This window comes from Dendronephthya gigantea, unplaced genomic scaffold (genome assembly GCF_004324835.1).
Source record: "Dendronephthya gigantea isolate DGI-Jeju-01 unplaced genomic scaffold, DenGig_1.0 000057F, whole genome shotgun sequence".
Taxonomy (NCBI): domain Eukaryota; kingdom Metazoa; phylum Cnidaria; class Anthozoa; order Malacalcyonacea; family Nephtheidae; genus Dendronephthya; species Dendronephthya gigantea.
This window is the reverse complement of record NW_021163067.1, coordinates 823,566-835,857: the sequence shown is the minus strand read 5'-3', so window position 1 is coordinate 835,857 and position 12,292 is coordinate 823,566. Positions and strand designations below refer to the sequence as shown.

Sequence of the window (12,292 nt, the reverse complement as noted above, 5' to 3'; positions counted from 1 at the left end):
TCTTATGCCCTTTATCTTTATGTAACGATTTTTTGCTTGGTACATAGCCGTAGTTATATTTGCTAGTTTTCATTGTAAATTTTTCTTTATGAGTTTGAACGTTTGTTTGATGTTCTACAGATATATCCTTATGTTGGCTCTCACTTAACGATAAGGAGTCTGTCCATTTGGTTTGTTTTGGATCAATAATTAATGATGCGTCACCTACGCCTTCAGAGATTTTGGGCTGATCAGATGTAAACGCCTGTTCATTGTTCAGGATAATTGTAGGTGATTGGAGCGTGGCATTTTGTTCTCCTTTTTTACAATGGCTTTGTTCTTGAGTTAATACTTGGGCGCTTTTACAATTATTACTTATTGTTACATCCATGCTTAGTGATGCTTTGGAGGCTTCGGGATTAAATTCTGAGAGCATCAATTCGTCCGGCGCACGATCGGTTTCGTCTACCAGATTAGATTTAATTTCTAAGTGAGCAATTTTTATCTTGAGCAGATCTAGTTCCGATCTAAGTTGTTCAGATTTCTTTCTCTCGTCGGCGAGTTCCAACGTAATGCATTGAATGTTGTTTAAGTATGTGTCTATCGGGTCAAGTATCTTATTTGCATTTGCCAGACTTTGCAGGGCATCAGTTCTCGATTGTAAAATTTCATAGTTTAACTTCATATCATCCAATTCCGCCCGGATACTTTCACATGAACACTTACAGCTTGATGTATTTTCTGAGTGATTCATTTCCACTACTTTGGCTTCCATTAGCGTGGACGATGACTTGTCAGCAGTGCAACCCAAATCAAGACGCAAAGCCCTCCTGCTACAGATGTTAACTAGAATTTGTCTTAAACGTTCACCCGCTTTGCCTTGAAATAATAAGGTTTTCTGCTTGCCAAAGTACCATGTGAAACACAGGTCAGAGAATTCGCTTTTGAAACGCCGAGATTGACCTCCTGGCGATGTCCATTTGCCCGATTCTTTGAGATTATTTTCAACGAATTCTTTCAACAGTTCGTAGTTATTTGTCCATTTGATTCGTTTACCATCATATGTGACATTTAGATAAGCATTATTGCTACATATCGATTCTTCACTCCACTTATCTGGAGTGTTATCTAACAAATTAGTGCCATCAACTTTAGCAAGTGCATCCGCCATGTTGGATTCATTCACATTAAGTGAACCAGGGGCGGGTAAATCTCAAGCAAATTCCACTGATTTTGAGGAATTGTATGGTGGCCTGGAGCCGCCATAAGGAAATAAACGTTTATTTTTATTTTTTTTTATCTAAAAAAAAAAAAATCCAAGAGAATATTTATATTTTACTTTAGATAATGAAATACAAAATGAATGACAAGAAAAATAAATATAAAAAAAAAATATTTTCTCAAATAAAATAAACGTAGTTTTCATAAAATCCTTTTAATTTTAAAATAAATATGAAATAAATTAAAATTAAATTAAAAGCATACAAAAATTAAAATCAAAGTAATTTGTTGTTAAAACAAAAGCTTGTCGCTGGCCTATCGCTGCCAAAGACCACGATGCAGTTCGAGACCAATACTACGTACGTCACAGATTAATCCACCACCCCATGTAACATGAAGTCCCACAAGAATTGAAAATCCATCATGTCTAGAATTAGGAATGATAGTTGGAAGGAAGACGAAAATTTGGAGAAAACCCTGAAGCAATATGTTAAAGAAGGTCTAAGACGTGAGGAGATTCTCGATTTTTTGCTTCGTGATTTCCCAGAATATGCCTGGAGTTTGAGGACCCTGGATAGAAGATTGCAGTATTTCGATATAAGTTATACTGACCGAAATGTCACGATTGACCAGCTTCAAACAGCGGTTAGAAAGGAGATGGAAGGGCCGGGACAGTTGCTGGGATATAGAGCTCTACATAAGAAAATTCGACAAGTACACGACCTTAAAGTACCTCGAGACTTGGTATACGCAGCGATGTATGACGCTTTCCCAGATGTTCTAGAGCAGAGAGCCCCCCAATGTAAGAAAAAGAAGCCCAAAGGCCATTTTTCGTCTCCAGGCCCGAACTTTGTACACTCACTAGATGGCCACGACAAGATAATGGGCTATCAAAATAACACTTTTCCACTTGCAGTGTATGGGTGCATTGATACATGCAGTAGAAAAGTGTTATGGGCTAAGGCTTGGACAACCAACAGCGATCCAAATGTTATTGGCAGATTCTACCTTGAATACCTATATAAAACCAGAACTATTGCAAGCAAACTGAGACTTGACAAGGGCACCGAGACCGGAGTAATGTCTACAATACACGCATTTCTTCGACAGAAACATGGTGACATGGACCCAGTGGAAACTGTCATCTTTGGGCCTTCAACTGCAAATCAGGTAAGAGAGAAATCAAATTCCTATTAATGCTATCAGGATCAACCATAGAAAATTTTCTCACAATTTTAAAAACCTAAACCTACTGGTGCATGAGTTTTGCCATAACCATATTAATATAATATCCAAAATTACTGTATATATTCTCATTAAAATTTTATCTGCATGGACATTTTTTGGGGAGGGACTGATTTAAAAAGAGGGCTAAATCTTTCTTAATTATTCTTAATCTTTTCTCAATTATTCAAAGATTGAAAGGTGGTGGAGGGAACTCCATGAAAGATTGGAAAAATTCTTCAAGTTTCCCCTTAATCAACTTAAGGACCATGGATATTATGATCCTCAAGATGAAAATGATAGGTATAAGATGAGATAAAAATATTCCATCCACAAGATGATTGGTTTAATATTTTACTTCAATTGTATGCATTTTTCCTGCCACATAGGTTGCTTCTAGCATATATCATGATCCCAATCATCCAAAAGGAAATTGATACATTTGTTGATGTTGTCTGGAATTCTCACAGAATTCGTGATCAAAAAAATACGTATCTCCCGGATGGAGTACCCAACCATATTTATAGCTTTGCAGAAAAATATGGACTAAAGGAATGTGGTATGGATTGCTATCAACAGTATATCAAAATTTTATTAAATCTAACAGCAGTGTTTAATTTCATATTTTTATTTTACAGGATTTGTGGTTACAGAGGAACAGCTTGAAGAAGTTGCTGAACTATCAGATGTGTTATCCAGTAACAATGATTATTTGCCAGCTCAATTTAGGGTAAAGTGTGAATTAGTCATTGAAGATCCATTGGAACTTGATGTTAATGATTTTTCAAATGCTTTTCGCTACCTCAAGGAAAATATCAACTTTAATGACCTATCAACTGAGTCACAGGGGTAGTGTCATTTTAAACCACCATTCAAACAACTTGGAACAACAACAGAAACTTAATCAAATGTTCTTTCATTTAAAAAAACTTACTGTATGTCTGGCAAATCAAAAAGTTTGCAATACAAGTTGCATGCATGTTTGCGAATAAAATTATTAATTGCAACAATTGATAAATTACCAGTGCAAAATAGGTATGACGAATCATCCTCAGACATGATTTGCTTGGAAGCAATTTCAGGGTCGAATAGAACGCATCCACAGCCTTGGATGTCAAGTACCATAACTTCTTTTTGAGATCTTTCAAAAGAGAAGTGTGCAAGACATTCTGCTTTCGCAGTAAGGTCAAAGTCCTCTCCACAGACATCTCCATTGTTATTAATATACTTGACAAATGCGCCATCTACCATTTCCTCTATAGTAACATACTCATCATCCCCAATCTTTCCAAGAAAATTTTTTTGTAGTAAAAAAACTCTCCAAACTGGGCTTCCTTTCCATTTGCAATCAATTCATCTTTCATCTTAGCTGTGAAATTCCTGGCTAAATAGTGCATCTGCACAACTTTCTTTGTGTGCTCTTCAACTGTTTGGCCAATTAGTTGTATATCTGACACAGCCTGAATAAACAAGTAATTATATAATAATGATAATGATAGTAATACATTATTAAGTAATAATATTTTTCTGGTTTTCTTCTAAAAACCACAAATTGTGCTGAGATTTTCTTCAATGAACATGTGAAATGCTACTAATTAGCTCAGGCCCATGCATACCTAGAATTAGGTGCAGTAAAGTGCAGTGAATAATACTAATAATCATATAATAAATATAATGAGCAATTAGGGTAGATAATGCTAAGAGGGAATTTCTTCACAGCCCCAATCAGACAGGAGTCCCAAACTAAAATTGTCTATATCTGTATGGATCTGAATGACCTTATCAAAAGAGGTCTAACATTAGAAAACTAATTTTTTTTCTATTCATCAAAATTTACCTTTGGTAGTACTTCTTTATTACCCATGTGGGTCCTGCAAAATCCCTGTGTTGACTGATTGCTTTATAAGCTTTCCTGAAACCTCCAACCCCAAGAGGTTCTGGCTCGATGTTGAACTCTACTATTATGGGATGTTCCGACCAGGACATGCCATTCATGTCAAAGGAATATATTTGAACGGATGTCGTTTTTTTACTTATAACTGTCCCAAGTTTTATCATGTCCACAACAGACAGACTTCTTGGAACAAACTTGCTGGGACTTGGAACAGATTTCACCTTGGCAGACGTATGTTTTGTTGAAGGACTATTTTCTCGTTTTTTTCGTTTGGATGGAGTTTCAGCAGGGGAACGTCTAGCATCGGACACCTCGACTACTGCATCTTCATCAACAAAGCGCACGTGAATAACTTTGAAACTTGGTATTTGTTTCACGGACGTACAAGACGGCCCCTGTTCTCCTGCTAGAACATCACAGGTCATACTGCCATCACTTATGCCAAAGTGCTTCATACACGCATCTTTAATATTTTGTATCGTCAACTCTCCGAACTCTTCAAACGATACAAACTCCCTGGCACCAACCCGAGAATACTTCTGAGCCTTACCAGCGACTTCGGCGCTCAGCCGTTGCACAACAATCGTCTCAAATTCTTTCTTTGAACAGGCTGTTTCTTTCGCCCCCTTCTCTTTTCTTTCATCTTCTGTTGGAACTTTCTCCAATCAGACATGATTATGTATGTAAAAATTCAGTATTTTCAGCAATAATTTATAACTATATCGTTTCTCTCTCTAGTTGTAGAAATTCAGTAAATAAAAGTAATCGTCTCCCCCCCCTGCGAATGTCTAAAAAGAGCGCATTTCTAACATAGACAGGGGGGTGATACATCTGGGTATTAATCTGTGACGTACGTAGTATTGGTCTCGAACTGCATCGTGGTCTTTGGCAGCGATAGGCCAGCGACAAGCTTTTGTTTTAACAACAAATTACTTTGATTTTAATTTTTGTATGCTTTTAATTTAATTTTAATTTATTTCATATTTATTTTAAAATTAAAAGGATTTTATGAAAACTACGTTTATTTTATTTGAGAAAATATTTTTTTTTTATATTTATTTTTCTTGTCATTCATTTTGTATTTCATTATCTAAAGTAAAATATAAATATTCTCTTGGATTTTTTTCTTTTTAGATAAAAAAAAATAAAAATAAACGTTTATTTCCTTATGGCGGCTCCAGGCCACCATAGAATTGGATTCGACGTTTTTTGACCAATAAAAAGCAGCGTGTAAAACTAAATGGATGTGTCTCTGATTGGCGTGCTATTAACGCTGGCGTTCCCCAAGGTACAGTTTTAGGTCCGATTCTTTTTCTGGTTATGGTGAATGATCTTTTAGCTGAGTGGAATGACAGATGGAAGTATGTCGATGACGTTACGGCTAGTGAGACTGTAACACCTCAATCTAATAGCACTTTACAACTCCTAGTGGACGAAATTGCGAATTGGACGACACGAAATCATATGAAACTTAATGTGTCTAAAGCAGTGTTTACACTAGAGACCTATACCTGACCTAAGACCTAACTTAAGCAGTTAGTCCTGTAGTGTAAACGCACTAGGACTGACCTAAGACCGACCTAGGACCGACCTAAGACCATGATTTCAGGCCAAGCATTAGAGGTGGCCTGAAAACATGGTATTAGGTAAGTCCTAGGTAAGTCTCAGGTCAGTCTGGCGGTGTAAACACATTTTCATTGACCTAAATGTGATCGAAGCTAATTTCCATGACAACAAACGTAAATTCGAGTCTTTGATGTCAGCATTTAGCTGTCTTGGAATTTCAGCGCGATTTTGCAATAATTAGGGGGAAATTCAGAGTTGATAAATTAGCTACATGGCGAATTTCGGAACTTGCCGATAAATTATATCATATATTTTTTAATTTTGCATGAAATCGTTGTCAGTAATCCCAGTAATATCACTATTATATACGTCGTAATCTTTTACGAGGCTTTGTAGCTTGTACGAAATAAACAAACAAAGAACTGCAAGCTTATTTTAATATTCTCCTCGGAGTACTTTATGTTGCGTGTATGTATATAAGTCCCGTTAGGTAACTGGTGTAAACACACCCTGTAAAACCTGGTTAGGTACTTCTCAGGTACGGGTAAATGTCAGGTAAATGTCAGCCCCTTCGTGTAAACACGGCTTAAGTGTAAAGAACTAATAGTGCAGTTTTCAAACGAGAAATCATCTTTTACACCATTGCTCATAGAAGAATTACCAGTCGAAATGGTCAGTTCAGTTGAAATTTTGGGCCTCACTATTCAAAATGACTTAAAATGGAACAAGCATATCCATAATATACTTACAAAAGCGGGTAAAAGGCTTTATATGTTACGCTTGTTGAAACGGGCAAAAGCGGATCAGGCAACATTGATCACTGTGTATACCACAATAATTCGACCAGTTTTGGAATATGCTGCACAAGTTTGGCATTATAATATTCCTGCTTATATAAGCGATGAGATTGAAAGTTTTCAAAAGCGTGTCTTGAGAATTATTTTGCCTCACTATACTTATGCTGATGCATTGGAACAGTTGAATCTTGATACGTTGCAGGGTCGTCGAAAGAATCTTTCAACTAGGTTCTTCCAACATAATATTGATAGTGCCTACTTTGAAGAGTATCTGCCGCAAAGAGAGTGTCTAACTATGAACTACGCTATAACAATTTATATAATCACTATCGCTGCCATACCGAACGATTTAAAAACTCTTTCTTTCCACAAAGAGTTTTAAAACAATTATTTTAATATTCTTCAATTTTCTAAATTTTTAATATAGTTTAGTATAGTAGCTTTACTTAAATAGCTTTTAGTATATCGTATGTATGTAAATTCTAACGCAATTTAACCTTTGGGTTACAATGTTAGTTTCATTAAATAATAATAATTAAAAATGATATCCTCAAATGCAATTTCTCGTCTTGGGAGTCAATGTTGATGTAACATTCGGAGTGAATGTCTTTATACGGCACTCGTATCTGATCGTCTTGTATTTGTTTGAAATATGGAATAGCATCTCTAATCCTTTGAAGCAGCAGATCGTAATCTTTTATTTCGCATTCGGTGAAAAAGCTAGCACAACGATCTTCGAAGAAGATCTTAAAAGATCTTTTAACTAATATTTGGAACATATTGCAGCCAAAATCAGCACGGACACAGTACCTAATTTAATTTCGTTTACGAGGTGTCATTTGCAATGTGGCGCGCAATTTGCTTGCGACGGTTGCTAAATGCTTGGATCTACTTGTCAATCAATATTGCAACATTGCGTCACAAGATTGCAAAGTAGTACGCAGAGAGTACGCAAGTATTTCTCATATCTTATTCATGTTTTTAATTTCAAGTCCTTTATAAAGGTCATATTTGTTAATACTGATATTAAAGGGCCTTGATTGTAAGAATAACATTGCGGAATTTTTTTAGATAGATAGATAGATAATTTTAATAGTTTCTCCCATAAGGGTTTTTCAGAACCTATTTACAATATTTAAGAAATAATTATATTATACTGGATAATTTACAATTAAAACTAAACTATGTTTAATGGAATGTTATAAAGCTAATAGTATTTACAATGTCGATAACAGGCTAAAATGACAGTAAATGATCTTTCAAATGAGTTTTAAAAGTCTTAAGTGATGTACATTCCTTCAGTTTACTATATCTAGGTTGTTCCAAATCACAGCTTCTCTATACGCAAATGACCGTTGACCTGTACTTGTTTTGAACCGGGGTATTTGTACTAAGTTGCAATACCTAGTTGACCTATTATGAATAGAAGTTCTCTTCTCGAACATATCACAGAGGTATTTTGGCGCTAAAGTGTTCATGCATTTATAAGTCATAACCGCATCACGGAAATAGAGCAATTTGTCGACAGTCAGCCACTCCAGATCTTTAAGTAATGGGGTTACATGATCATATTTCTTAGATCCTGTGATTATTTTACTTGCAAAATTTTGAACCGATTGAAGTTTCTTCATGTTAGCATTTGACACGGAATAATACAATGGCGCCGTGACAACCGACACGGAATGACACAATGGCGCCGTGGTTGAACAGTTGAAATCTACTTGAAAACTTCTGTGAACTTGTTAAAAATATAAATGATATTTTTATGTCTCGACCGACTTTCAGTCATGTTTAGAAGGATTCAAGCGATTTTCGCGGATAAACAGAGGAGTGAACTTGGGAATCGGCGAAATGCGTTCATTTGCAGGTAGTAAGTAAATTTTAAATTAATATATCTGTCACAAAATATTAACTTTTTTACACCAAGCAGTGATAATATATTTAAAAATGGAGGAATTATGTTTCTGTTAAAACGATTTGGGAAAAAAGACAGTGCAAACCGACTGCTGTTTATTTGATGTTGTAAGTCACAATTTGGCACTTGTGTATAAGTATTGCATGGTCATTTTCTTGTAAAATATTAGTGCTAGGCATTTTCTACTTACCAATGACCACCCCTAAAAGCACCATCTTTGAACCATATAAGCAGCTTAGATTACTCAAAGCTGTTTTGGTTTTGGCAGAGAGCACTATAGTCAATGTGCTGTTTTTGGGTGTGGTCAGTTTCGGATGTTTCGCCCTGCATTATGGTTCCGGCAGCGTTACCATATTGACCGCCATGGTCAACTAAAGCAGTCGAGTTTACCTGTCCTAAATGAAATGCATTCAAACTCGTATACAGGTTCTTGGCTATACCGAAAAACGAAAAATAGAATCTATCAAACTCTGTGTAGACAGAAGGTATATCGTGTTTCAAGTTAGCGCGCTTCCAGCTGCGCGGCTGTATTATTTGACTCAAAATTCGTGTTTGCTCTTGCGTTGTGCGTAAAAAATACATCTTAGTTACCAGCGGGATTTAAAATTTCACCTTCGGCACGTCTGGTAATTTAATTTTCATACAGATTAATTTCGTTTTAGATCTGGACTTTGGGATTTTTAAATATGCCGCTATTATAGAATTTCACCGATGAGTGACCTACTCAGGGCGGAAGTGAGAGGGAAACTGGAGCTAGCGCTGTTGCAATACATTGTGACGTCTGGTTACTTCCATTTTTGAAATCTACATGATTTGGCGCAAATTTTGTTACCAAATTCATACATATTCAAAGCGAATTAAGAGTGGACCAATCACCAATGGCTCTATATCTTCGATATTTCGGGTTTTTTTTCTCGATTTTGGTTTTGTATACCTCATTAATTCATTCCTTCGAAGGGATAGTCAGGATAGAGCATGATTACGAACAAAATAGCCTTTTTACAGACTACAGTTCCTTCTTTTAATTACGAAATAAGCAAGTAAGTATTAAAATTATAAATTTTTGATGATTGTCCATATTAAAAGTTTAAAATATATTTGTTTGGAGTTGATATTAAATCACTCTGTGTCTATATTTCAGCTTACTCATATATACTTTATCAAAAGAGAGGCAGCAAAAGAACGGAGAAACCTATGGCTATGAATCTTCTTTTAGTTGACGTTTTTGCGGACAAAAACTCGTTATTATTCATGTATTCATCAGCAAAACGCTGCGCTGGATGGCTTCAAAATTCGCTTTATGAATTCGCTTCGATCTCGACGCCATCTTTGTTTATGGCCACGCGGTATTGCTCGCAAAAGAGACTAGACTCTGGCTAGGGCAAATGTCCCAATTTGTACTACAAGAGTTTGATATCAATCGGAATTTGTGATTTGGTTTCTTCAGAAATTTTTGTTGCTTTACTATTTGTACAATTTTTTTTGACAAATCGATCGCACATATTTTTTCTATATTCTCTAAGATTTAGCTTAATAGAATATGCGACCCTATAATAGAATGTGTTTTTTAATCAACATGTACGGACTGGGAGTCTCATTCGCCACCTCTGTTAGATTCATCAGGAGGACCTCGCGGCATTATCTCAACCTGTTATCATATTTTGCATAAAGAACCGTGCAGCATCGTATTTTTATTGTTATTGCTGGAGCTGCGCTAAGTATCCAGTAATCAATTTTTTCGCCGGTAAATAGCGCGGGTATATTTAATCTGTTTACAAACTTTACAAGCCATTTGCCTCATATGCTCTACAGTTAATTATATATTCTTCCTTCATTACTAATTTGGTAGCTATACATATTTAACATGACATGTATATCACATCCCCTTTTTTTTGTATTTTTCCTCAGTCTCTAACTAACAGTTCGATTCAATATAGAAAACTCCTAACTTGCCAGAAGTATGTAGTAAAAACGTTAATGTTCAAAGTTTAAACACAGATGAATCTCAAAAGCTAAATTCCTTTGAATCTTTATATACTTGTTTTTAACAGATGGTTCCTATTTCGGAGATGCAGGACTGCATTCGACTTAACCAAATACGAACGTGGCTGTGGTAAGCGTTTTTAAACAACTTTCTTGTATGTATGTATGTAAAACTTTATTTAAAGACACTAGCCCCGACAACAATAAGTTGATTTCCACGGGGGGTGTCTACAAGATTAAAAATTACAAAAATGTAGAAAAATATATAATGACTATGTACAAGTTAGTGTGACCCCGGATATTATAGTTAGGATATATTGTTCTTTTGAAATCCTTTGTCAGTTTGAATACGCAAGACATCCCCTATCTTCAAAACATCCAGCGGATGTTTATCATAAAACGTTTTCTGCTAGGGCTTTCTCTGCACTAAACGCCCTTAAACTTCATCAATGGTTTCAATGGTTGGAGCTCCAACAGGGGTTCAGACATAGGTAGTTGAGTTTTCGTTCTTCGTCCCATGAATCATTCCGCCTTCTGCTGATGATTCTTGTGCGAATTAGAAACTTCACTTCTTCAATATCTTGACTCATCTTTGGCCAGAAAACTGCTTCTCGTGCTCTACCCTTACGTGCTGCAGGACCAAGGTGTCTTGATGTATGACTTTTAAAGTTCAGTCAACTCTCATGGATTCTGGAATAATTAGTCCATCTTCCTTGAACAATAAGCGATCATGCACAGCAATCTCTTCTTTAAAAGAGTTTTCGGCAACGTTGCCTTCGAACAAAAGCCGGGTTGGCCTTGTAAACCCTTCCTGTAGCTGTTTATTTATAATCACCGCTGCCACCATGTGATACACCAAGCTTGATATCTTTAATCTGATTATAAACTTTACAAGCAACTTACTTTATATGCTCTACAGTTTATTATCCTACCTGCATTACTAATTTGATTGACCACGGAATCCGACTGAAGAGATTCGACATTTCCTTTTCCCCGAAACGATATCTCCGAAACGATTCCGACTTTTCCTTTTCTCTTAAACGTTGCGAAATATTGTTAAACTTGATATTCCTGGCGTAAATGTTTATATATTTCGGACTATCAGAGTATATCATTTTTAGCGGGTAATTTTCTATCATACTGACAATCACGCATTCATATAAAAGTAGCGACTCCAGGCTACAGGTGAATAGTTCAGCATTAAAAATGTTTGAAAAAAATGCTTTTTTGCAAAGTAATCGCAAAGAAGAGCGTATACAGATTATAGCGGAAGAATGGTATCGGGTTAAATTTACCCGCGCGCGCTATTTAGCCGCGCAAAAGTTTATCACCCGCAATTTCCACCCGCGTTATATAGATAGACTATCCCAGCTATTTGATATTCACGTCACTGATTATACTCCATATTTAGGAATGTTCCATCATATACACTTTGGACATACATATGTCTAGTCTACAGGAAGATCTGTAATGCGTACTACATACTACCAACAATCTACTTTTTATTTGTCAGCTTCACCCAAAAACAGCTTCACCACATCCCCAAAATTTCGGCGTAAGCTATTGAACCCCCTCCCCATTTGAGTGGAAAATTCTTCTACATACAGCTTTGAAAGAAAAGAATTACTTAACACAGTAATTGAAATATTTTTCGGTATTTTCAAATACAAAGCGATCGATATCTTCATACATCGTGGTGGGGCTTAGAAGAGC

General features: G+C 36.0%; 1 protein-coding gene across 1 annotated transcript; it reads left to right on the top strand.

Moving 5' to 3' along the window:
• The first annotated feature begins 1,623 nt into the window (after positions 1-1,623).
• Positions 1,624-3,312, top strand: LOC114529599. Its single transcript, XM_028551413.1, has 4 exons — positions 1,624-2,370; positions 2,618-2,727; positions 2,814-2,983; positions 3,063-3,312. Exons 1-4 carry the CDS (start codon positions 1,624-1,626, stop codon positions 3,275-3,277), a joined length of 1,242 nt encoding a protein of 413 aa, XP_028407214.1. The 3' UTR covers positions 3,278-3,312.
• The last annotated feature ends 8,980 nt before the right edge of the window (positions 3,313-12,292 follow it).

Coding starts and splice junctions, on each gene's coding strand:
- LOC114529599 (XM_028551413.1), top strand. CDS start 1,624: ATGTCTAGAATTAGGAATGATAGTTGGAAGGAAGACGAAAATTTGGAG. Junction 2,728..2,813: donor CCTCAAGATGAAAATGATAG/GTATAAGATGAG, acceptor CCTGCCACATAG/GTTGCTTCTAGCATATATCA. Junction 2,984..3,062: donor ATATGGACTAAAGGAATGTG/GTATGGATTGCT, acceptor TTTATTTTACAG/GATTTGTGGTTACAGAGGAA.